At 40.4% G+C, this 27312-nt stretch overlaps 1 protein-coding gene across 3 annotated transcripts; it reads left to right on the top strand.

Moving 5' to 3' along the window:
* The first annotated feature begins 9023 nt into the window (after window positions 1-9023).
* Window positions 9024-19451, top strand: CDO1 (cysteine dioxygenase type 1). 3 transcript variants are annotated; one of them, XM_062018543.1, is made up of 6 exons: window positions 9024-9586; window positions 11729-11806; window positions 13805-13962; window positions 16479-16648; window positions 18100-18112; window positions 18676-19451. In XM_062018543.1, exons 1-6 carry the CDS (start codon window positions 9387-9389, stop codon window positions 18738-18740), a joined length of 684 nt encoding a protein of 227 aa, XP_061874527.1. In that variant the 5' UTR covers window positions 9024-9386; the 3' UTR covers window positions 18741-19451. The 3 variants fall into 3 exon arrangements, with proteins under 3 accessions (XP_061874527.1, XP_061874526.1, XP_061874525.1); XM_062018541.1 differs by lacking the exon at window positions 18100-18112 and having other exon boundaries at window positions 9092-9586; XM_062018542.1 differs by lacking the exons at window positions 11729-11806; window positions 18100-18112 and having other exon boundaries at window positions 9031-9586.
* Window positions 19452-27312: the final 7861 nt, after the last annotated feature.

Genomic DNA, 27312 nt, shown 5'->3' with positions numbered 1-27312 from the left:
GAGTGTTTTTGTGCTGTTTTGGTCCCTGATGTAATTCACTTCTTCAGCATATACACACAAAAAGAGCCTCTTCTATTTTGAAGCATGCTTGTATGACAGTCTTGAGCCACTCATTGCTGTTTGATGGATAAGTGGCTCTTCTGTGATCTCTGCAATCCGTGTATCAGATTGTTTCCATCCTTAGAAGACTTACGGAGTACTAGTGATCAGCTTAGCTTTGTGACATTTCTGCAGTTACCATGCAGCTTCCATATACGGCACAGTAACACAGGCACATGCCCTGAATGCTTGATACGTGAATAGATTGATGTATTTTACCACTTTTTAAGTGGAAAACCTGAATTCATTGAATTAAGTTACCAAAGCAGAATTGGTTGTAAACCGAGAGACTTCAGATAGTCCATACTTTTGCCTGCTCTGAACCCTGATCTCATGAATCTTGGTCTAGTTAAGAGAATTTTTGCAGTGGTAAGCACTCTGACCACTTTTCTTGAGGAAACCCACTGCTCTGTTCCTGTGAGGCCAGCATCGCTTTCTGCAGCCACTAGAGGGGACACAAGCACAAAGGTATTGCACAGTATTTCCTAGAATTTTTTTCCCCCTAATCTTTTTTCATAATATGTCCACTTGCCAGCCTTACAAATAGAAATAATTTGTTCTTCTGTCTGGCAGTATGTTTACCTAAGATAAGCTACTACTCTGATTCTCTTTGAGGAATGTTCTATTGGTGCCTTTCACCTCATTTGACCTTAACAAATGAATTACTGATTTACTGTAGATGTGCTCTTCAGAAGTGATGCAAGAAGGTTGGTTTGTGTGTTATGTGAGTCTTGTGTTTTGGTTTTAAAATAACAAAACTGGGATCTCTAGGTGAAGGAGAACTGTGGGTCATTCTGTCTTCACCTCTAGTGGTACAATCTTGTCCTTCGCATTGAATCATAGAATCATAGATAATTTTTATCCTCCAGAGTTGGAAAAAAAATTATTTGCCTCTAACCCTTCAAAGTTAATAATGCAGCAATGTAAAACCCACAGTAATGGTTTGGATTTCTTTTATTCACCATGTGCATTTTTGAACCTGGATAACTTACTGATGCAGATTTGAATTACTTATTTATTCAAGATTCAGCTTGTTCCCTGAATAGTATTTACTTATTACTGTTTGCCGTAGTATTTTTCTGCTGTTACTTTTTCTCTAGCCCCACCTAATCATTTCTCAACCCCTAGTTTCCGAGTATACAGTGAATACCTGAGCCAGCTCTTGCTGTTCCCCAAATGCCTTGGTTCTGTTCTTTTCTGTTTAGGACTGCCAGTTCCAATTCTACCAATTCCCTCACGTAGCTTCTGTACCCTTTTTAAGCAAGAGCCCTCCTTTTTGCCAGATTGTCCTGTTGTTTTCTACCTGTTGCATCAGAGAACTAGTCAGTGCGTGTGTATGTCTGGGGAAATCTTCAGGGCCACAGGCTTTCTCTGTCTGACGTCAAGGTGTGACTGTTTTTTGTGACAGAAAATTTTCCTTGTGCCCTTTCTTAAATAACAAACTAGAGCATAAACATGTCAAGTAGGTAGTGTTTTGGGTGAAAAAATAAATGATTAGCAGCACATTGCTTCTAGAATTTTTAAAAAACAATGGCTGCAAAAGACATGTTAAATCCCATATTTCATTATAGCACCTGAAGTCACAAATGATCCTGAATACTTTAAGATGTATGTACTTATTTCTTTAAAAATAATAATTCCAGCAAGTTGGAAATACCAACAGCTTAAGTTCTCTACATTCAGTAAGCCTTCAGTAAAAATGTTGGCTGTATAGTTTATGTGACTTAAGTTACTACAGCAGGATGAAAAAGGATATGAAAGTTTGCAAAAATTTTTGAGTTGTATAAAACCAAATTGTAGACTTACTTGTGAGAGTGTTGCTTTCCACCCAAAGACACTACAGTACTGAGCTACCAATATTTGTAACATAATTTGATTCACTTAAGTGATTAACAGAATAGAAAAATTATAAATAAACAGTAAATAAAGTATTTTTTAAGATTGAGAAATAAAGGTAAGTATTGGAAATGAAAATTATTTTACTGGTTTTATGCAAGACTTAATACTTCACAACATCCTCAAGCTAAAAAATAGTGCTATGCAAAATTCAGTTACCCTGTTTCCAAGCTAACAATCACCAAGTGCTCACTCTCTGAACTGGGAGGCATTATTTGTATGAATTATTATGAGATAATACTTAAGCATCAATTATAAAATCCTAATTTGTAGTGTGAAGCACAAGGAAAACACAAAAGAGCTAAGTGAAACTAAAGTAACTTCAACTGTGAAACAATTAAAATACATAGTAGTGTCATCTATGTCTATATTGAACAAATGTCATGTTTACTTTGAAATCTTGAAGAATTAGTGCTAAACTATTAACAGAAGACATGTCTGTGTTTATTATGCCCACAGCATAAACTTGAATGTACTAACCTACAGTAAATTCAAGGCAGGGGAGTGGAAATTCACACATACATTCTGCAAACTCTTTCTTAGCTCTAAAGTGGCTTCTATTTATCCATTGCTGCTCTTCATGCACATTTTGCAGACAACTTATTCTGCCAGTGGCACAAGCTTTTGGCTGACACAGTTCTTAACTATCCTGAAGTCTTAACTACTCTCCAGGGCTATTGTACAAAGGCTACTGAAAGCATTATTGTACCACAACATCTTCATACTTGTAGATGAGACCAAGAAAAAGGGGGGGGAAATGCCTTGAACTCTGGATTTTTCATGATTATTGTGACTTCATAACAAGCTTGTATAAAATGCCATGGGCATTTAAAAAAAAATGAAAAAAAGTTTCCAGCCTTGTTTGGTATTTGGTCAGCAAGAGAAGAAAAATATTTGACAAGAAAGTACGTTATACGTGTTTATTCTTATTTGTGGAGACCATGCTTCAGCTTTGCTAGCATCATACCTAATATGGTCCTGAGGCTGAACAGAGAGTCACGCAGTTCTACATGTTTTACTTGTCTCTGCATTGCACTGGCTTCAATAGCCATAATGCATGGGACGTTAGGTGCATCTCCCTGTATTTTAGACAGAAAGCTTTTGACTTCAGGTCAAAATATCTAGAGACAAAACTTATGTAGAGATGGTTTTATCCTAAAATAAGTGGTTAAGAAAGACTGAATGAATCACACTATTGACTAAAGCGAGACAAAAATAAGCACACAAGAAGCTTAACATTAAGCCAGTCACACTACATCTGTGTCTCCAGACTCAGCAGTGCCAGGAAGTTTTCTGGGGCACTGTAGCTCAGCCGCCTGTACAGTTAGTTGTTAGAACAGTTGCTGGCACAGATTTTGGCCTGTGTGCAATTCAGGAGTTGGCAAGGTACTGTTTCTTGTGGGCACTTTGGATGTGATCAGCCTGTTTTGGGGATTAAAAGGTAAATACAATGAATGCAAACAGTTCCTTGCAAGTTGGCCTCTGCCAGAGGGCAGTCCTTGAGACATTTCTTAGTAGGTACACAGTCCTAATTTCAGGTTAGATTTAATCCCTTGTATGCACATTGAGAAGAATTAAACTTTGGGGACAAAGATGTTGCCCCTCTTCAAAGTTCAGGAGCAACCTGAGCTCTCTTTTTTTTTAAATGATTCTCTAGGTTTCACTCAATCTAATAATCATATCTATGTTTGCTCTAAATGCCTACCAATAGCTAGATTCTACAACATTTTTTGTTAAAGATCCAGATTATAGATGGGGAGGAAGTACTGCTACATCTCAATTCACTAACCTTTCTTTGTTAAAACTAGATGATGAACATTAAATAGTAAGATTTAGTAAAAAGTGCAGGACTCTCAGTGTCTTTGCTCTGTCTCTTCTTGCACAATAATTCCACATTAAGATTATATATGTCAAAATAATTGTTGATTGGACTGAGGGAATTTAGTGTTAAAATATAATTGCATGGAGGGTTTAAGCATTAAAAAAATAAGGTTCATGTTCCAATTGCCAAAAAAATCTATATATGGCATTAAAGCAGAAGAAAAAAAATATTTTCCCCCAAAACCAGTTTGGTAACAGAACTAACAGCCTTATCAACTCTTGGGAATTAAAACACATTAAGAGCTCATCAGCTCTAAAACAGGAAACCTCAAAGACGAGAGTGGCTCCAAACAAAAAGACTGCAGAGTCCATACAAGGGCTGCAAACAGAAAACTACACAGTAAATATTGTCAGTGCAAGGAAGGCTAGCCAGCACTTCAGCTTTCTCATAGAAATACCACAAATTGAAAGGAGTGAGAATTTATTTAAAGTATTTTTCTTGCAGAGAGAAACATCAGTATTTAATATTTATTACACATAATTATATTATATAACACATACACAGCATACTAACCTCCCACCAAAAGGGATAAAACTGATTTCTCACAAACATCCTTTCTGTGCTATCTGATTTTTTTTTTCTTTCATCAGTACACATGCTGTTTAGTAGTTCCTAGCATTTTCAATGTATGAGGTGACTTAGAATGTGGTGCCTTCATTTTAGTCATTGATTACTGCATTTTGTAGCCTGACAATGTTTCAGTGCATGATCTATGGTTCTCAGGCTTTTTTGTGAATCACTGTACAAGCAGCAGGCTCTCACGCAAAATCTGTTGTGTCCTGAGGGATCAATCTCACTTTCCAGGTTATATGACAAAGGAAGGGCTGCAGTGCTGTTCCACAGCCCTAGGAGTCATGTCACTCAGATGTAGGGCTCAGCAACCCTAACCTGTATCTTGGTCTTCCAGATCAGAGTTCAGGACCTGCTGCTTTTGATGTTGTGTTGCTTCTGAAGAGAAATCTGAGTGACATCTGCAACAAACATTTACTTATATTTCCTTCTAATTATAATCCAGAAGATCTCTTCTGTGCAGTTCTTATCCTTCCAAGGAGTTCTTAGACTTTCACATGAAATAAAAGGGACAGAACCCTAGGGGTCAGCCTGAGGCATTTCAGGTTTTCAGATACAGGATGCAATCCTTAAATCATACAAAGCTTAAAGAAAAAGTTTGGATGGCACACACAATGTTGTATTTTAGTAAGGTTTCCTTGGTAAAGGTTGTTAAGCTTTTATCTATATTATCATCTGTGTGACAAAATTGTGTCTTCTCTCGAGTCTCCTCAGAGAAGTGTTGCCACTGAATCATGTAGCCCCAAAACTTTCACCAGAGCAGCAGATCCGGATTTTCTCTTTAAAAAAACTTTCTCTACAAACATAAAGAAACTTACATGAATAGGGACTTAATACTATTGGTAAAGGGGTGAAAGTTGAAGTATTTGGAGGAGGGGATGTAAATGCTTGTTGCTGGGTTGAAGTGCTATTATCTGTCCAGGCTAACAGACTGAAGAGACAGTATAGCTGTTTGCCACAACAGTCTGAGGATTTCAGATACCTTGGATCCCACTTTTGACTTGCCCACAATTGTTATTTGGAACAATGATGCATCATAAAGTCTTCAGTCCCAGCTACATATTCGACTCAATACATGGTACAAAGTGTCTAACTCTGGAGTTCAATAATTCCATCAATCCTAATAGATTTTCCTCAAAAAGTCAGGAGAAAATCTGGTGAGCTGCACCCCAATAGGAGATGAGGTGCTGTTACATGCTCAGGCACTTCTAGTATCTCTAGGTGAGACCAAGAGATAAGTCTTGGAGTTAGATGTCATGTCCAATGATTGCTAGAAGTACTTACATCTGCCCTTTTGATAATACTTGAGTAGTTGGACATCTGTCCATAAAACAAAGTTCCTATTCTTAAAGCCTAGACTCCCATTTTCCAAGACTAGGTTTTAACTGTTAGGATACCAGTCAGAACAGTTTATTGGTTTTGTCTGTGCCTCTCAGTGCAGTTATGTCATGAAGAATGGAAGAATTATTCACTTTTTGTGTAAACCCTCTGGGGCTCTGTAGTTTTCACAGGGGCTGTATAATGTGAAATACAGATCTTTGTGTTTCATTACAGAGGTTGCATGCTTGCTCTTTCTCTTGCTTGCTCTTTCTCTGTAGCCCAGAGAATATGTACCCACTTTAGGGACTGTGCTCTTTGAAGACTTGAGTGTAAAGTACCCATGTGTCATCCTACTGATGTCATAACATCCTACAGATTCAGGATGAATACATGTGATAATGTATTTTCTCCAAGAAACAGCAAGGTGTGCCATCATTAAGTGAAGTTCAATAATCGTTTATGAGAGAAACAAGATATGACGCTCTCATGAAAGGAACTAGCAAATGTAATGCTTACAGATTTATTTAATGGCAATATTGTACTGAAAAGCTATGGACTGAGAGAACTAGTGATACCCAAAGACAGCATGAGAGACCTAATGTGTGAAGCATGTTGGTAAAGTTCTGATAAAAAATTACTGTTTCTGTGGTTTTTAAATCTTCATTGCTGTATTACTGTCTCTGATAGCATTACCACTGTGCTCCACAGGAGCTGAAAACAAACTACATTGTTGCACCCTGCATCCTAAGATACCTAGATGTGCTTGCCATTTGCCCCAGCTTTGGACTTATTTTTCAAATAAGCCTCAAGTAATTGGTCTTGAAAGGGGCATAAGCTTTTTGTTATGAAACTGAAAGTTACTACATCCATTCCACTTGTTGGAGTGAAGCATCCCACAGACTGAGCATGAGTCTTCAAAACCAGACAGGACAGTTGAGAAAAATGTGTGATAGTTAAATTTCTACAGGGGTGTAAATATACAATTTTCAGAAATAAAAAGAAACATATAAAATGCAGTGTACTCCTTTATAGGAAACACCACTGAGAATGTGAGAACAATTCCCATGCTGTGTGGATTACAATGCTCTCTTTTTTTTTTTTTTTTAAAGTTTTCAGTGACAGATGCCCTCAGTGACTGAGGCTAGAATCTGTAACTGTTGTGTGTGCACAGATCCTTGCACCATTTCTGTCAACAGGGTGTTAGCAAAAACACAATGAATACTGAGACATAAATACTGTTCCTGGTGATTTTCATGCAATCAACTCCTATAGAAGTTTCTGGGACCAACAAGTAATGTTAAATAGTAATGTCAAAATTTAAAATGTAAGCATTTTGAATACCAGAAAATGAAAGTGCAAGATTTTCTGTTACCAGAGAAATTAAAAGTTTTGTTATCAAGGAGAAAAGGTCTTAGAGCAATATAGGTGAGCTCTAATAAACAACAACAGCAGTTTGAAACTCCCAACAGGTAAATCAAGTCTGACCCCTTAGGTGTGACAGAGGAAGGTATAAAATGTCCTTTTGCTTAGCAGTATTTACAGGTATCACCAATGGTCTCATCAACATAGTGGCATAGGGATCAAAGTTCTGAAGTTTCTGGGATTAACGGCAGAAGCATAGGTTTTGTTGAGTTTTTTTCTGGATTTAGATACCAGAACATTATCAAACACATAGACATACAAATAGGCAGAGACATTATAACTGACAGGAAATGTTTTTAATCAAATCCTGGGAATATCAGAATAAAACAAAATAATGTCTGAAAGCTTATCTCACTGTTCATTTCACAGCCCATTTTTGTTAACCTACAACAGCTTATTCTTTTAAGATATTTTATTCCTTGGTGTTTCTGATAACCTCTAAAACAATGTGAACTCTGCCTTTGAAATAATGGGCAAGGGGCATTTCACACTAAATCTGTCCATTTGTAACCTACAGCAGTTTTAATGGAACCCATATGGGAATAATACTCAAGCACACGCTGAAAAGAAATGCCACTTGCCCATACAATCTTTTGACACCAACCAATAGCTAAAAGGGACCTGAGGCAAACTTCATTAAGAAATAAGGCACTTGCTTATAATTGAGAGTTTGAACAGGTTACCAAGGGAGGTGATGTGTTTGTTCATTGCCTGTGGAAGTGCTTGTTCTCCCAGGAAGCCTCAGCATTTTCTTCTTTAGCCACACAATGGCTGTTGATCACAGTGCTGGGGTATCCTGATTGCATTTCCTGATTTGGGATGGTATTAGGGTTCTTTCAGACCTCAAAAAATCTGCTTGAAACCATCAAAAGTCTCTCTCTGTCACACACACATACAAACACAACTTGTTAAAAAAGCAGTAGCAAGGTTGGCTCTGCTTTCTGTGTGCCAGGAGAGGTTCCAGACTGATGCCTGACGATGTACCTATTCAGAGTATTTGTTTGTTATTTCACTCCAATGCACTAGGTCCCATCCCTATTTACATCTGTGGAAATGTATTCCTGACTGCAGTGGAGACAGAAATTCATCCAGCCTCTCAAGCTGTAGCTACTCTATCATCTCACACTGACTTAATGCACAGGTCAGGAAGAGAGACAAGAAAGAAGGCATGGCAGAAATCCCTGTTTAACTGTCTCTAAGGGAAACTGAAAGCAGACAGCACCTTGAAACTTCTAAGCTAGACTACACTACCAATTTATTTGCTCACAGATCCACAATCATCGATGAACTTTTTTTTCCCTTAGGAAGGATCAGTTTTCAAAGTTTCAAAAAGTTTTCTATGACATATAGTGAATTCTGTTGCCAGAAATCATGGCTCATAAACATCTTCTTAACAACTGAACTAACAGAGTTTGTCACAGCATCTGCTTGCTCTGCAGCCAGCAGCTAGATTTGACAGACTGAGGAGTGCAAGGATGATCTATCATCTTAGCCTGGCCTTCTTTGTCCTCCTAGTTGCATTTCTAAGTATTACGCCGAACGTTAAAATCCCAGCAGCCCTAAATGTGTCTTTCAAATGAGATTTTCAAAGAACGACACTTTAAATGGGCAGGCTGCATTAACTTAACCTCCAGCAGGATTTTTTCTGTGTGACTTCGATACCGCCGTCTTTTGTTTCGCTTTTAAACAGAGCTTCAAAGTTTATTTTTTAAGGCCAGCCTCAAATTAACACTTAATGTGCTGCAGCTTGTCTGCCTGGAAGCTTCTTCCTCTGTGATACGAGTAACGCAGGCTGCGGCGGGCGTGAAGATGCACACACAGAGGCCCGGCAGGGAGAGATGCGTTCCCTCCGGCCGCGATAGCCGCTTCTCCTCTTAGTATTCGCCTCGCGGGGCATCTGGGTGCGCCGAACGCCCCTCGACCGAGACGGCAAAACCAGAGCAACCCCGCACCCTCCGGGAGCAGCGGTGGCGGCAGCGAGCGGTGCGAGACGCGCACGCCTGGCTGCCAAATCCAGCTGCCCCGCTGCCGCAGCCGCTCACGGCTCCGCTGGGCTGCCCACCCCCTCCGCCCGCCGCCGCCCGGCCCCTCTGCTGCCCGGCCCCTCCGCCCGCCGGGGCGGTGGTAGGCTCCCGCCGTGCTTCCTGGCCCATAAAGGCAGGCGGCGGGGGCCGGTCGCGGGCAGCAGTTGGAGGCTATGGAGGAGCAGCCGGCGGTGATGGAGCAGCCGGTGCAGACGGAGGTGTGGAAGCCGCAGAGTCTGGAAGAGCTGGTCCGCATCCTCCATCGGATATTCGCCGAGGATAAAGTCAGCGTTGAGGAAGTGCAGGAGCTGATGGAGTCGTACGAGAGCAACCCCGAGGAGTGGCTGCAGTACGCCAAGTTCGACCAGTACAGGTACAGGCAGACCACCCAGCCCCCTCCGTGCGAATGAGGCAAATGGCGACCACCGGGCCTCCCCGTGAGGCGGGGAAGGAATGAGGGGACGGGGACACAGACGGCAGTGCTCCCGCGGCGGGGTCGGGCGGGGCGGCGGTGGCCGGGGGAGGCGCCGGCTGGCACGGGCGAGCGCCGAAGTGTGTTGCCTCTCCGGTCCTTGAAGATATCCCGCTGAAAGAACAACAAAAAAACCCCCATTTGGGGGGGGTGGGGGGCGGGGGGAAGGTCAAGAGAAGCATATCGGCAGCAGAAACCGTTGCGCGAGAGTTAGGCGGAGTGCTGGGGGAGCAGACCGCCCCAAAATGGGTGTTTGGTATCTGTAAGGGAGCCGGTGCGTGCGTTCCCAGCCTCACCGCGGGGTCAGGAGCCGCCAGACCCCCATGCTTCAGTCCCCTCCTCCTCCGGGGTAGTGCAGGTCGAGAATTTGTGCTGCTTGCCAGAAGGAAGATACCTTAGGCTATTTGTTAGGGTTTAAAGTCACTCTTACTTTGCTAACAACTGATTTATTCCCACTATTGGTGCCTTCCTTGTCTTATATTTCAATATAAAAACATTTTATTTTAACACTTCCTTTAAAAAACAACAAAGAAATCCCACCCAGAACCACATAAATTTTCTTTTAAACCTAGCTATCATGAAATCATCATTCTGGCTCGACCTTTTTTAGCCATCTGTCACCTTATTTGACTGTCTTCCATTCAGAACAAATAATGAAATTTGTTACAGAGTGGGGAGAACTAAGAATTGGAAAAGCAAGCTCTGCTGGCATTAGAAGTATGCATGGCAGCCTCTTTCTTTCCTTCTTTTTTTCTTTTTTTTTTTGGCCGGTCAGACTAGGATCAGACAGAAATAACAGCACTTAAAGTTCAGTTGAATGCCAGCACTGATAGCTTATATTCTGACATCATAGCAGAAACACGTCTACCTAATACACACAAATTGTGGATGCAGTGTGTATATGCCATGCTTTGAAAATAATTCCTTGTGAGCATGCCATCTTGAGTGAAAATAGAATGATCTCAGGGGAAAAGTGATTAAAAACCATTCAGCTGACATCCATGCACTTTTCTGTGTGCGCCAGTTGGCATCTTTTAGGCAAGAGCAAGGTGTTCTGTCATTGGTGTAAATGCTTCCTTTACTTGGCAAACTAAAGTGCAAATAGTCTGACTAAACTGAAATCAGAAGATCCCTGAGTTACTTGCAATGTGACAGCTATAGAAGTACAAGCCCTGGGTCAGAAGATCCCCACTGCGTAAAGTAACATATAGAGTAAAATCACAGTCCCTTCTCTAGTCAACTTCTCAACAGTATGAGAGAATTGGCAGCTTGGGGGTGGCTTACGGGAGAGTACAGGGAAATAAACATCAGATGTTGAGATTAAAGATGTTTTTAAGCCCTGAGAGCAAACTGCAGTCTGGACCGTGTGTGAGTAAAAGGCTTCTCCTTTAGAAGCAAGCTTATTCCATGCCACCTGTAACCTAGCACATGAAAACTATTTTTAAGAAATTTTGTTCTGATAAACTTTGTTTAGAAGAAGATGCTGGACCCCACAAAACAAGGCACAGAACGTTCAGGAATGGAGTAGGAGGACTGTGTATGGACAACCTGACATCTTATTTCTTAGTTTTTTTTTGTTTTGTACAAATGAGTGCTCTGTAACAGAGGGAAAGCCAAGACTATCTGAAAAAGAACTGCGGAAGAATGTAACCATGTATTTTTCTTGTTTCATTGCAGTCCTCTGTTTCTAATTATAAGCCAGCTGCTGAAGTGACTTCATTCAGTAACTATTTTGATTTGATCCTGTCTACCACTTGAGTCTCAGACTTACAGTCCCTGAGCCCCAATCGTCTATGTAATTTGAAAGCAATGTGTTTATAAAATATTAAATCAGTTGAGATTTTTTTTTCTTCCCAGCAAAAGAAGTCACAAAAAAGAAGCTTAAAAATACAATTTATATCTTTTCCATGTAAAACTTGTCTTTCAGGAAAAAGAAGAAAAAGGGTTTTCATATGTCACAAACCTCCTTCATAAACACATCTGTACAATTTTGCCTTTTATAAGCATAACAATACAGTAAAAAGCAAATGCTGTGTATTTCAGGTACACAAGAAATCTTGTGGACAATGGAAATGGAAAGTTCAACTTGATGATCTTGTGCTGGGGTGAAGGGCATGGCAGGTTCGTATCAAAAGTCTATGGTTTTAGCAAACAGATATAAAGCCACACTATCTTTCACTGGCATACAAAAAGAGAAGAATAATCAGCTCTATGTGAGCAAAAGCATCAGGAAACAAAGCAATGCAGAGCTCCTGCTAGTATAGCAGTCTTGAGTATTTGCTGTATCTTTTGCAAGTTTGTGCCTTATGGACATTTTTACAACACTCTTAAAAATGCACTGGTTTTCTACTAAAACTAAGCTTTGCTTCTGTTAGGAAGTTTTTAATTCTAGAGACAGAGCAAGTCCTATGAGCAGAACCTCTTCAACCAATTCCATACAGCAGATCCATACAACACTTGGTTGCAGAAACAGGAGTTACTTCAGTTTAGTATGTGTTCCTTCGTGGTGTTTAAACCCTATCTCCGTGACAAGATGAGAAAAGTAGGTTTGGATTAGGACTGCAGGCTCTGAGGAGGCAGCAGCCTATTTCCAGGAATGCTTGTATTTCCTTGGCTTCATGCATCCTGTCTTCTCTCTCAAAACAGACCACGCTGCTAATATGGCCTCCTGAGTTGTGTATACAGACTCTGCACTGGATGATGTAGTCTTACAAACGTGAGCACAGGATCTGTCTCTTGGAGGGTCTCTCACAAAATGTTGGCTAAAACAAAATATGGAATAACAAAACCTGTAGGTTTTTACTGATTATTCTTGCATATAAACAGAAAACCTAAGGAGATATCAGAGCTGGGTGGTTTTTTTTTTAGTTTTAATTGAGTGTAAAATTGAACATTTACAATGTTCTCTAGGGGAGGCTGTGATGTTGTACTCAGAGGGGTATAGGAACCAAGCCCGCCATCTCTGCTCCTTCCAGGCTATTCCCACAAAGCCTGTAATTCACATGAAACTGTGTTTGAGTTGGATGCACATTTGCTAGAGCGAGACTGAGACCACAAGTTGTTTTAGCTTCCTACATAAGGAGGATCAGATTGTTCTCATGGCTTGTGGAGGGAGCGTGACAACATGGCATTTGTGAGCTGTTCTATGCCTGAAGCAAGCTCTGGTATCTTGGCATCTCATTTTGTAAGAAACTTTGACATTTTTTACTGAAAACAATAATATAAAAGTACCCAGTTTTTTATTGAAACTCATTAGCACTGTACTTCGAGGAGGGTCAAGTTTGCCCTTCTCACTCCCTGCTGATGAGTGGAGAGCTCTCCCTTTGTCTTAATCGCAACGACTTTGCAACAATTAGTCTTCTATTTAAAAAAAAATAACCAACCAAAAGCTGAACTACATGTCTGACACATGTCTCCAAATGCAGCAATTAAAACGTACTTCAGAGCAAGGAGACAGATCGGGCAAGCAGACAAGTCATACTGGAACCAGGTCCTGAGGTTTTGCTCATGTTTTGTCAAATTAGTGAAGTTAACAGCCTAGTGTAGCTATTTGTACTTAGTAATATCAGAGCAAGAAATACAGCATTTCTTTTTCAACAAATGCCTATGCACCCAGCAGTAAAGACAGCATAGAAATTAAGCAGAAGTAACTAATTTCTCCCATGATTCTGGACCAAGTGTGGTGGATCTACAAATATCGGGTATATTTGCTAGTTTATATCAACTTCGGCTTGGGATCACTGTGGAAAATATAATTTTGTTTCTTGGCCCACAAGAGTTTTTGTGTTCTGAAGAATCTTTCTGCCCTGCTCCCTCCTCCAGACTTCATTTGTATTTCTCTATGACAAAGGCACATGTTGATCAATATCTGACTGTCCTCCAGGTCCTCTTGTATGTGAGCTTATCTCAGTATGTTTCTAAAGGAGCAGTTTTAGATAGGCATACTTTAGTCACTGTGAATGGGTTTTTTTTCAAAGACTTCTGTGCATGATCCATGTGTGATGGCATTTCATTCTGGGGCTATGTCTGGATACAATATGCTGTGCCATCTGTCCTGGTTGTTGTACTGAAATTAAATGTGTATTGCACTGAGTTTGGTTTTTCTTTTCACATATATAGCAGTATCCATGATCACACTGACTCACACTGCTTTATGAAGATCCTCCAGGGAAATCTAAAGGAGACTCTGTTTCAGTGGCCTGAGAAGAAGGGGAATGGTGAAATGACTAAGAAATCAGAAAGAGTTTTGAGGGATAATCAATGTGCCTACATTAACGGTAAGCTATTAAGCTCATTTTCGCAGCTGCCCATCCATGAGTCTTACTCTTAAGAGAAGACATCATCTGCTCTCTAGTCTCCTACATTTAACAGTGTAATACTAATGTCTTTGTGCACAGTTTAAGAATGTGTCCAAGTCTGCCCAAATTTGTGTTTAGATTTGGTAAAAAATTAACAAAAATATGTCCTTGCAACTCACTCTTAAGACATTGCAGCAATTGCTTGATACTTAAATACACCACACCATTTGTCTACTCTAGACCAGGCAGCCTTCAGCACTGTGTCTCTAATGACTATGTGAAATTGCTTGTAAACGTAGACCTTGAATAGTATTTTGTGAGAAATAAGGGAACCAAAGTTTAGCTAGCTTAATCACCTTGATTATTTTGTTTTTCAAAGAAATAATCCTTTTGGTAAGTCATGGAAATCCTAGGTTGAAAATGTAAAAGGTGTCTATGGAACAAACAGACTGTCCAGGAGCAGAGACCCAAGTCCTCCATACTACTTCATGTCTAAAGCAACAAAAGACTGTAGTGCTGATGTGCAATGTCAGTAGAATTGAAATGCTCAAATCTACTCAGTTTACAAAAAAATAGCCTGACTCCACACATGCTGAGAGACAACTAAGTCTCCATCAGTGAGGCTCCCTAAGTACTTAAATCCTTGCCATTCCACTTATCTGTAACTGTCATCACCCTGTGCTATGCTGGAGGCCATCCTGGAGTGGCCAGTTGGATACTATTAACATATTCTGATACTATGAAAGACCTTGCATATCATGCTGAACAGCTATGAGTTCAGAAGAATAAAGGCAAAATGTCAGAGAATGAGTCTGTCTGCATTTAACTAGTTAAAAATTGGAGCACACATCTCCTAGGGCTGAGCTTGCGAACTCCCTGTTTGGGGGGAGCATCCACATTGGGTTATGAACTAAGACATGGTGAGGGTATTGCGGGGGAAGAAAAAAAAGCTAGTGGTTATCAGCCCTTTTAAGGTTTGCCATGTTAGGTGAAGACACAAAATTCATAGGACAAGGAATGCAAGAGGGAGCTCAATGTGTCTGCTGATGCTCCCATGCCAGGATGTGGGTTCTCAGGCTCAGTCTAGTTTTCTTACGTATGTGGTTCTTTCTAATGCAAGCATCCTGTGTGCATCTGATCCAAAGCTTTCCTGATTGTTTAATACAAATTTGGAATCCAGTCCCCTGAGGCAGTTTAGAGCTCTGCCATGTTTCATAACAGATATTTTGGGTTAAATGAAACAAGTGAAACAAGTAGACGGAAAACACTGTCAGTATGTTGGTTGTCCTAAGTCAATAGTGAGTGATCTTTATGTTTCTATTGTGTGCTTCTTGGTTGATTTTGTACTTTATTTTTAAGGCTAGAACTCACTAAACAGTATTTATTCAAGTATTGCATGAGATGAACCTGGATTTAGGACTTTTTTTTCCTCCATTTAGATAAACTGTTATCAACACTTATGGCTTACACTTCAAATGTGTCAGAGTTACGAGTGTACTCAATGATTCTCATATCATGCCTATGTTGCACAATACAAGTCTAGGTATTACATAACATATTAATTCAAGTACAAAGGCCTGAGTTGTTTTTTACAACAGAGTCATAAATTTAAATTCAAGTTCTCTTTTAAGCTACTCAAAAAAGTCCACTTTAACGTGGAATCTAAATGGTTTGTTTCATGGATGTGGTTCTTCATACCTCCCATTTTTTATGTAGCAGCTTGATTTCTACTCCACCATCACAGAAAGTGCCATTACTTCATTAGTAACCACACAACAGACGGTGCCTTGTTTTATTATGTGTTCAGTTATGCTTACTATTCAAGTAGGGTTGGAAGTATGCCAGTCACAGCTAATTTGTCACTTCAGTCAAAAGGGCAGACAAATAAAAAGCCTGTTCTCTAAACTAATAAACTGGAAGGATTAATTAGGAAACAGATGTCTGCAGTATTAGACAACTATATCTCTGTCCGTAAGTCCACACCCTAGATACATGTAGCTGACTTTTAATGTGACCTATATCCTTGTTATCGAGTTAAGAGTTAGCAACACAAAAACTTTTTTCCAGTAAAATGTCTTCCTAATTTTTTTAGAGAGAGAAACCTTACTGCTTCTGCTGAATCTATAACAGCATCTCCTAGGAAAGTAAATAACTTTGGAGCCCTTTGGGAACAACAGCTAGAAAATTACTGACAGCATGGCTTTCCTTAAATTTCTCTGGCTTCTGTTGGCCTTTATCCTGTAGCAGATAATCCAGAAGTTACATGATGTGTAGAAGGCAGTAGCGTATTTTGAATACCAGTGTATTTAGGAATCTGTGCTAAAGAACAGCCATTAAAATCCCTGTACTGAATTACTCATTGCCCATAAAAGTGTGGGCATGCCTAACTGGCTTGCCTATGAGTTTTTGTTTAGAAAGAGTTTTTCCAGACATCTGAGATCTTATTAAATCTTCCTGCTAACACAGCCTCTCATTTTGTGCCCTCTCTGGTGTAGACTCTATTGGCCTGCACCGTGTGGAGAACATAAGCCACACAGAGACTGCCGTTAGCCTGCATTTGTACAGCCCGCCCTTTGACAGCTGTAACACCTTCGATCAGAGGACTGGACACAAGCACAAAGTCAAGATGACCTTCTACAGCCAGTTTGGAGAAAGGACTGCATGTGTAAGTATGAGAGAATGTGCTCCCTGCCAACCCCAGGCTCTGAGCCTCTGCAGGGACAGAGGCGAGGGGCTGCCTGCTGCCTTGCCCCAGTACAGGGCAGCAGGCCCAGCAGGAGGAGGATTAAGGAGAATTTTACTACTAGCTAAGCGTCTTCAAGCAGCAAGTGGTGGTAATGGAGCCTAGTCAATGGAAAAACTGAAGGGGCTATGTCGTTTTGGCCAACCTCAGTCACGTGTAACATTTCCTGCCTAAATTTTTCTGCCAAAAAGCATCCCATTTCAAGTCTGTTGTTTAAGACCTTGTAACTTGCTGTGAAGAACTCTTTAATAAATTTAATTCTTTACAAGCAAAACCTTGACACGGGAAGACTTGCTCTGAGAGTGAGAGTAGGCTAATTGGCTGTTATCTGTGTTCTTGAGTAATGGCATGAGATTTTACTTGGATAGAAATCTGAAGATCAGCTTATGGGAATCAAGCTAGGACATCTGGGAGAGCTTAATGGGGTCCCTTTTAGCACTCTTCTATGCATTGGAAAAACATAACTACTTATACTGGGAGAAAAGACAGATTCTTGATGTTCAGCCACAGAGGTTCAAAGACTATTTGGTTTTGTTAAATGCAGAACACTTTCACCGAAGCCAGAAATTCAGTACTTCGGAGTTTCCCAGAGTAAGCCCTTAGTAAGATCCAGTTAAATTTTTATATAATCAACAAGTATCATGTAAATTATTTATTTGAAGCTTGTCACAGTATACAATTCCAACTTTACCAAACGGCTGAAGCACAAACTTTTACCTTCCTGGGTCTTAAAAGTCTTTGAGAAAGTAAACTCATATTTATAACTCAGATTTTAAAAGGAAATTAACATAGAAAAATGTTGAACAAAATTCAGGCAAGAATTCCGTGTTTGTCTGCTTTACTTAAGCTTTTAAGTGTTTATTGATTATTATGTTATTAGTGTTTATGATCTTAAAGGTCTCTTCCAACCATAACTATTCTATGATTCTATGATTCATGAGCATGTAAGGTAAACAAGTAGGTGTTTTGACTGGAACTATTTTCCTACCCTTAATCTGTAACCTTCTGCTAGGGTTTGAACCATTTGTGGGAAACTGGATCTGGCTTAGAGGAGAGGAGTAAATCTTAATCATTGGGCCTCTTTCATGAATTCTTGTAAATGGAATTCCATCAGCGGAGAAAGTGGTAGCGAGTCAGCCATCCAGCTGACTGAAATGACTTCATGCTACAAAAACCTTCTGGTCTTTGGCAAGCTGACTGGAAAATCAAACTTTCTTCTACTTACCAAATCTCAAAAGTGTCTAGGAAGGCAGACCTCTACATTAGAAACACCAAGAGAATAATGTAAATTGTATCTGTGAACCTCTTGTGAGTGAGAACTGCCTAGCTAAAGCACATTCAGTGCTTCCCCTTTGTTTTAAATTGTTCTGTAGGTAAAACACACAGGTAAATCCCTAGTGGCTTCTGGTCGTGATGGAAGTCTTTACTAACTACCTCTTTAATAAATACATAATAAGTTACGTAGGTCTAATAAAATAGTATGTAGCATGTCCAAGGACTTGCCTGTGGAAGTAACTGTTCACACGTGAGAACAGTGATGCAAAAGTTCACTGAGGGAAAACTGATTTTTGTCTTGGGTGTCACAGCACATCAGTTCCTGCTGCCAGGAATTTTGCTGGAGCAGGTAGTTTCTCTTTGCAGCCTGTCTTCCAAGCTGGACTTTTAAGCATTTTCTGTCAAAATGAAGTAGAGCAGCCTGAAGGAGGAAGCACTCCTCAGCTGTTGGTTCTGCTGTAGATTTGTTCCTGATCATACAGAGCCAACAGATGGACTGAGTTTAGTTAGTGGCACAGTGTCTTCTATAAAACTGTGGAAAAGAGTACTGAAAATATATGCACTAAGGATTTTAAGGGGCTGAGGTGCACTGGGAGTAAAGGGCCATGCTGAGAAGTATGAAGTAGGTGGTGACTGTCACCCAGAAACAGCAAACCTCTCCTCTTTTTTTTCAGGCAACAGCAGTGCCACAGGAGAACAACTGAGAAGCACCAGCACATGTTTGGATAGGACCTGCTGAATGTTAAACTGGGGATAGAAGACCTGCATGGCTAAGGCCGACAGTCAGCTATATCTCTATGCCTTGTACATAGGAGTACACTAGATCAGCTTCCAGGCATCTGCAGTTCCCCCCGAGTGAATGCTGATTGTGGGACGCTAAGCTAACTAATGCCATAAACTACTTCAGAGGTTAGGTGCTCCTGTCAGAATTAAGTAGTTTGTGTTCTGATTCTAGCCTCCTTTTAATTCCGCTTCTGATACCACACTGAGAATATCAGAAATAGGGATTTTAAACATCATCTAGCACTACTTAATAGGTCTACATATATGTATGCTCTCAATGTAATTAATAACTGTATAAACCTCTAAGCTTCCAGTCACTTGTACCTATGGGTAGTACACTAGATACAACTAACAGCAGATCTTTTGTTTCGTTGTTTGGGTTGTTTTTTTTTTTTTAATTAAGACTTTTAGGATTTAATGCTCTAGGCCATTTTGATGGTTTTGTGCATTTTGTTACTTTTTGTTTTGTAAAATTTCATTTGTCAGATCATGTTTTAACTAGGAGCAGTGAAATGCTTCATGCATAATGATTTTCAAACCTGACTGGGCAGAGATTTGGTTTTATAATAAGGCTAATGATGCTTAATTCAGCAAATGTCCAGTTTCCAAAGTGTTCTGTATAGCTGCTGAAGAAGCTAACTGAAATAAAACTGGATTTGTGCACAGATTTCAAATTTTCAGCTTTCTTCGCCCTGGTGACCAAAACACTCATCACACTTTACCAAAATCCACATTCCTCAGGAATATCAAAGTCTTTTCTGAGCAATCCACTATCAGAGAACGCTTTTGAAACTTGAAAATATTTCAAACATGCCAAGACCCCTGGTCCCAATTAAGTTGTTGGGAGGTCTGCTAATGAGTTCACTGATTCTTAGTTTTATCCTCCAGATCTAGTCAGAAGGAAGGAACTATCTTGAAAACAGTGAACTCTAAACATAACAAAACTGGCAAAGCTGCCAGTTGAGGCAGCTCTAATAGCTGAGGCTATTTGATTCATTTTATGCAGCTAATAACATAAGAAAAGTAGAGAATGTGTAGCAAGTCTCCTAGTCTTGTAGGAAACTAGACTGCTGTTTACTCCAGTAGCATTTAAGTTTTATCAGTATCTTTTTTTGGATGACTGCCACATTTCCCTCCTCATTGACAAGCCCATGTATGAGATTTTATTTCTGAGGAGGCTGGGTTAAATTTTCAAAAAAACATTTGAACGGTATTAATGGTTTTCAGATGAACCAGTGCCTTTGGGCTGCAATTACTCGAGGCCAATGGGAAAGCAGTAGGTGCTTTGCAATTGTTTTGTTTTGTTTTTATTTTTCCTTGGAAAGAGTGGAAAAGAAGCAGGAAGAAAGGGGGCATTGAAGGAGAAGAAAAATGAAAATATAAAGCAGGCCTAAAGGGAAAGAACATCAGTAAGCGTCAGTGGCAAGGGCACTGTCTGCATGAGGCTGTGCCCAAGAAGGGTCAAGGGAATGTGCAGCCTAAAACTTGAAGAAGCATTAGAAACAATGACACCACAGATATAAAAAATAGCCTATCCTTTCCGTGGACTCCAACATACCCTAGCATTTAGCATGTTCACTTGTGGTAGTTTGAGCCTGGCTGGATGCCAGGTGCCCACCACACCGCTCTATCCCCCACCTCCTCAGCAAGCCAGGGAAGGGGAGAAAATAAGATGGGAGTCTTGTGGGTTGAGATAAAAGCAGTTTAATAAAGAAACAGCAAAGCCACGTGCGCGGGAAGCAAAGCAAAAAGCAGATAAAGCTGTTAAACTCTATGTCCCATCAGCAGCGATGTCCGGCCACCTCCCGAGAAGCAGGGCTTCGGTACGCGTAGCGGTTGCTTTTGGAAGGCCAGAAATGAATCTCACCTCCCCTTCCTGCTCCTCTCTGCCAGTTTATATTACTGAGCTGACATCATATGGTATGGAATATCTCCTTGGTCAGCCTGGGTCAGCTGTCCTGGCCATAGTCCCTCCCAAGATCATGCTCACCCACAGCTATTGGTGAAGGTGAGGGAAGGAATGCTGGAGGGACAGCCCTGATGCTGTGCGAGCAGTAGCTATAATATTGATATCAACAGTAAGCACAGCACTGCAAGAGCTGCTGTGGAAAATCACTACCATCCCAGACGCACTACATCACTAAGAACCAACTCTTGGAAAATCTTGTCAAGCCAGATGTTGGGTTTGAGCATCTTAATTTAGCCTGGCTCAAACTATGAGAGTGTCAACAGCACCAGAGTTGAGCTGAAGGTGGCAGCCCAGCCACCCTGCTCATGAAGGTCACCTAGAGCAGGTAGCTCAGGACTACTCCAGTTGGGTTTTGAGTATCTCCACGGGTGGAGACACCATGGCCTCTGTAAGCAAACTGACGGAACCACAGAATGGCAGGAGTTGGGAGGGACTTCTAGAGATGATCCAGTCCAGCCTGCGTACTAAAGCAGGTTCACCTTGATCAGGTCACACATGAACGCATCCAGGTGGATTTGGAAAACCTCCAGAGAAGGACACTTCATAACCTCTCTGGACAGCTTGTGCCAGGGCTCCCTCACAGGAAAGAAGTTTCCCCTCATGTTCAAGTGGAACTTCATGTGTTCCAGCTTCTGCCTGCTACCCGTTGTCCTGTCACTGGGCACTACAGCCAAAAGACTAGCCCCATCCTCTCAACATCCACCCTTCAGATATTTATAAGCATTGGTAAGGTCCCCTTTTGGTCTTCTCCAGGCTAAACAGTCCCAGGTCCCACAGTCTTTCCTCATAAGACAGATGATCCAGTCCACTGATCGTCTTGATATTGCTCCACTGGACTCTCTCTAGAAGTCCCCTGTTTCTCTTGAAATGGACACAGTATTCCAGATGTGGCCTTACTTTTCCAGTGTTTGACCATCTTCACAGTAAAAGAGCCTTTTGTTTAGACAAAATTTCTTGTCTTTCAGTTTGTATCCATTGCCTCTTGTCCCTCTCCCCCTGAGCACTAGCTAAGCATCTTGTGCTTGATACAGCACAAGCATAAAGCTCATCATACCTACCAAAAGCAACATTTAATAAAAAATATCAAGCAATATAGTGAGAAATAAAGTCACCTTTTCACTTACAAAAATACGTTCACATAACCTGTGTGGGTTTAAAACATAGAAACCAGTAACAACAAAATAGTATTTGCACATTATTATGGCTGAACTGTCAAAGTATTAAAACTTCTAGCACATGAAAGTGCTGGAGCTTGGAAGCAGTGGTAACTGGCCAGGGGACGAGGTAGCAGGTGTGGTGTAGGTTGACAATGAGCTTTCATTGAGCAATTAACAGTCATTTCATATTTCATGTCCTTTCATCCGGGAAAGTGTTACCAAGCAGTGCCATTGCAAATTGAAGAGTTTAACATTTAGCTGGTTTATAGCTAAGATCCTTAAGTGGTGGGAGATAAATCATTAAAACTACCCAATTATTCAGGCTGATACAGGAGGAATTCAGTCTAAACTACTCTTTGATACATTAAGTGGGATTTCAGTGAAGGAGCTTCAACAGAAAGACATAGGGAGGCAAAGTAATGCCAGAAGTGAAGTGCAAAATTTACATGGATTTAGTGAACTGCAAGAGTTTGGTGGTCTTGTTTTTGTTTTAGAGAGTCATTATGAGAACTTTTGCAAGAAGAGTTGTTTATCAAAGATAAGTTTTACACTGAAAGGCTCTGTAGCAAAGAGTGCCTGGGATTGCATATGCTATTTGCAACGGAAAAGCTCACAGCAAGGACTCTTCTGGCAATGAAAATGCTGTCCCTGGCTACGTGTCTGTTGCTTATGAGGGCTAGCTTTACAGAAACTCGGGATGTGTGTTCTGGGAGTTTCACGGATATATAACCAGCAGGTGAGCAACTGTTTTTCTCCCCATGGTGAGGTGTGGTAGCTCTGAAGCCCCTAATAACAGGAACTGTTGCTTGGAGAGGGACCCTGGATGCATGAACACAATATCTTAATGTTCTTGTTCATAATTGAGTCTAGAGTTACTTTCCATGTAACTCACTATAAAATCTTAGCATACATAAATTAGTTCAATTTATTATTTAAGCCCAAGTGACAAAGTTAAGTTTCTCGACATGTCAACTTTATTCATCTTCTTCCATTGTTGATGCATAGAGGAACACAGTAGAATCAGAATCCACCCTATATATAACCCTGCTTCCATTACAAAGTTTTCTTTCCCAAAACCACAAAGATATGAGGTGTGCTATTCAATAGCTAATCCTTATAGGTATTTTTTCATCCTTCTCTCATGACTGAGAGAAAGCTGTATTGCAAGAATAGAGCCTTCCCAAGGTTAAAAGAGGTGACTTGCCTACAGTGACTCTGTTTGCAGAGACAAGCAGAACAACGTGAAACTCAGTACTCTTCAACCATACTATATATTCTGCTCTTACCAGTTTAGTTTGTGAAAGACTTTGAGGTCCTTAAATGTCAGGGAGTGATAAATTCTGGGCAAGGACAGTAGCTCCACTCTCTCTGGCCAGTAAAGGAAGCAAAACCACCATGGACAAATTGCGCAGGCCTTTGAAAACTAGTTATTACCCTTGTAGCTCATAGAAAGATTATTCAATAATTAGACCTCAAATCTTTGAATCATGTGAGTACTTTACCTTACGCTGTATTTTTTCAGGGATGAATGACTCCCAAAATAGAGACAGACAAACTCTTCCAACCTAACTGATCATTCCTGCATGCTACACAAAAAATGCTTGGGCTTCTTTTTTTAACAAATAATGAAACATCTTAAATCGTTTCCATCCCTGTTTCCTCTTTTCTTTTACTCTCCAATTCTCTTAAAACCTTTAGTACAGACAGGCAAGTGCGTTATTTTCCCTGAAGGCCTAACTTCTTGACATCTGAGGTGTGCCACCTTGCTGTCTCATTGTAGGTTCAGGAGAACACATTATGTCAAAAACAACTCTTATTTGATCTTCACTTCCCCAGGAGGAAAAAAATAATTCTGTTTCTGAACCTCAAAGATAAAGTACGTATGCTGTTCACTGGCTCACACTTTGTTTTATTTTTCATGCCCATCCTGCTCGTGCTTTGAGAGTCATATTCTTTCAGAGCCTTGTGCTCTCACAGATTTAGTTTATTTAACTGGCTCACCTATGGTCAGCAGTACTGAAGAATACTTTAAAATGTCGTGATTAAATGTGAATTAATGTACTTCTTAGGGGATGGAACTTCATTAGCACACTTCCTTAATTCAAAATAATTACAGAAACAACCTGAGGATTGTGTGGTACAGGCTACTCTAGTCTGGCCAGTTTCCCTGAGATACACACAAATCACAAAGCTACCATGAGCAAAACACATTGCCTCACTAGGGAGCAAAATTTCTGCTCCAAAAGATAGCTCCATCCTGTTCTCTGCTCCCACTCAGGATTCAGATTCAGACCCTCCAAATCTCCTTTTTTGTTTTTTGTTGTTGTTTGTTTTTTAAGTCATATTATGAATACAAAGTGCTTGATTTGCTTTGTAAGTCAGTGTCTCAAGAAGCTCTTAGAGCAGCAGTCAGAAAAATGAACCTCCTCTTCTCTCCCAGGAGGAAAAACATGCCACTGCAACACATCCCCTGTTTGTAATGAGCACTCTGATCTATGAGCATGCTAAAAAAAGTTTCCTTGTTTCTGTCTGCAGGCAAGTACAAAACTTTGCCTTCAAGAGAACTGCAAAATAGCTGTGTGAGTGCTTGGAGCTAAGTGCAGAGACCTGTTGATCACTAGCTTAGAGGATGGCCCTGAAAGTGTGTGTCCTAAGCATAAGGATAGGCAATCCTGAGGGGCAGGAATAGCTCTGGAGATTAGAGAACTACTCTGTAAATGTTGAGGATTTGTTGCTACTGCGAAGATTAGGTTCATTTGAGGTCTGATTACATACAGTTTTAAAAGCTATGGTTTGAACCTCTCACTGAAATATTGAAAGACCTGCTGGGAGGCACTCAGACCTGTCCCACACAGCTATTTCTCTGTCATAACTAAGGCTTGGAATGGGCCTTGGGTTACTGGTGTAATGGATGATGGTCAAAATTGTTATTGTTGAACAAATCGAGTAGGATTCAGTTGTATTGTGCATATTGTTGTAAGCAATGACTGTGTTTGTGTAAGTTTGATTATGTTTTGTGGAACCTTGTAATAGTAGTTAAGTGGTTAAGCCAACACCTGGTCAGCGCTGGGATGGTGCAACAAAGTAGCGGAACTTCAGAGGCAGGAACACCCAGCAACATGTTTCACCAACCTGGAGCTGGTAGATGAGCAAGGACAGCGCGTGGACACTGTCGACTGACCAACCAGGGGCCGATTCATCGGAGTGTCCCAGCCCATGAAGGTGGGGGGATAACATATATAAGGACATACGAAAGGATGAACGTGTGTGCCGTGGCAGAACTGCTGAACTTCCCCCGGTCACCCAGCGCTGTTTGCCCTTTTATCGCTTGCTATAATTGGTTTAATAAAATTCTGTTTGGTTAAGAAAGCTTTAGAGGCTGATTCCTCAATAACACTGGTATGAGAATATTTACCAATCATATTAATGGAGAAGAAAATAGCACTTGTAAAAGCTTGACTCCAACTAAATATGAAAAATACCCCTATTCAAACTCAGAGGCTGGAGGAAACCTTACCACCTTTTTGGGATAGATTTTTATTCAATATATGTTGAAATAGCAATGCTGTTGTCAAGTACTTTACAAGGTTTTACACTTGTTGAAACAACAGTTGTTATTTTAAGCCTTTACTGGGACCGAGTGCTTAATTCTGGCTATATTTATTACCCAAGACTTCAAACTGTAAGCCTTCTTGAACATGGCTTTCACATGAGTGAAAAGGAACTGCTTGAGAAAAGCTTTAATATCTAGCATTTCATGTTAGCCAGGACTAATCAGAGCCTCCGGTCAAAAAGCAAGTGTGAGAGGAAAAGCCTCTTCCTACATCATTGCATCAGTTAAAGAACAGATAGCACACCTCTCTGCTTTTTCGCTCATTGCAACATAAACTCAGATTAAGAAAGTCCTCTCATTTATTGTATCTACTTTGGGGTTCTGATATCTTAGAAAAATAAAAGCCTTGGGTTAAAGTTCACAGTCTGAATTACAACTCATGCTCTTGAATTATGGCACAAAGCACTTGGAAAAAACAAGTTATCTGCAGATTCCTTAAACTTAGAATTTTTATTAGCACAGTAGTTAGGGGACTATGCATAGCACTGCAATATTCTAGTTGTAAACTTTCCTAAACCAGGCAGGAAAAGTACTCAAGGTTAACAGTGAAAATGAAATGCATAAGGTACAAGAACATAAATTATCGTTGCTTTCTTAGATGCAATCTGATGTCACTAGTGCCATTCCTTCATGGACAGTGGAAGAAAGTTACAGGTATTAGAAAATTAAACTGATACACTAAAAGAGCTATGTAACTTGTAAAGCCTCAACTGTGGCAGCATCTGATCTCCTGAAGATATTTATTCCTACTGAATCAAACCTGTGACCAGTGAGTAATAAGAAATTATTTTATTAAAGAACTATTAAGGAAAGAAAGATAAGTGCATTGATGCACAGTGAAATTGTTGACCTTATATCAGATAGGCCAGATAGCTCCACAAAAGTGTTGCAAAACCCATGCTAGTTTCCAATCCATCTAGCTAGCCTGTATTTCTGTTACTGCCTAAAAAAAAAATTGTCTTCCACGGAGAGCTAAAATATAAGGAAAGTAAATGTTCTTAAAGAGCATCTATAATTCAGTTACTTTGCGCTTCTGTCCTAAGACTAAAAAATTGAACTAAGACTTGAAATACCAATGCCCACTAGCAAAGGAAGTAGTACTAGGTATTTTGTAGTAGTCTTTGACTCTGAAGTCACAATCATAACATTCAGTAAAAGCATCTTTCACAATCAAAAACTCCCAAACACTTTTGCGGATCTTTTCTACAGACCTGAAAATTATTCAAAACAAATGGAAAACTCTTTCCATAGACTCGTACTAAAATAAAGGTGGAGTTCTGGAAACCAGTTGGTTCTAAACAAAACAAGACCCAAATACTAACTTGCCTTTGGAATTCCCTTATTTTCACCTATGGAGCAGCTGGCAAGAGCCAGCTCTTCTACTCTTCCAAGTAGAAGAGTGAGTCACAAAGTCACTGCAATGTCAAATGCTTCCCTTAAATATAAGCTATTTCTTTCAAACAGTTGTTTCTCTCAAGAGCTGTAAGGGATATCTCACTGTCACTGGGGAAAATAAAACCCAAACAAAACAAAGCAATTGCAAATGGCTGCATGTTCACAGTGCCACTAGTTTGCGCTGATAACCCCTGTTGAGAGCCAGCTATACTGTATGACAGAGATTGCAAAGCCCAGAATTTCCCACAGGCTGCAGGCTACCTGGGATTAACTGTGTGAAGACATTTGTACAGTTCATTGAGGATCAAACAAGACCAAGACTCACCAGTGACTTAAAATTGACAGGCCAAGCAGTAATTATCTCCAGCTACTTATCTGCCCATCATTTTCCGAA

The sequence above is a fragment of the Colius striatus genome, chromosome Z (genome assembly GCF_028858725.1).
Source record: "Colius striatus isolate bColStr4 chromosome Z, bColStr4.1.hap1, whole genome shotgun sequence".
Taxonomy (NCBI): Eukaryota; Metazoa; Chordata; class Aves; order Coliiformes; family Coliidae; genus Colius; species Colius striatus.
This window is presented reverse-complemented; position numbering and strand designations above follow the sequence as displayed.

Coding starts and splice junctions, on each gene's coding strand:
- CDO1 (XM_062018543.1), top strand. CDS start 9,387: ATGGAGGAGCAGCCGGCGGTGATGGAGCAGCCGGTGCAGACGGAGGTG. Junction 9,587..11,728: donor GCCAAGTTCGACCAGTACAG/GTACAGGCAGAC, acceptor TGTGTATTTCAG/GTACACAAGAAATCTTGTGG. Junction 13,963..16,478: donor TCAATGTGCCTACATTAACG/GTAAGCTATTAA, acceptor TCTCTGGTGTAG/ACTCTATTGGCCTGCACCGT.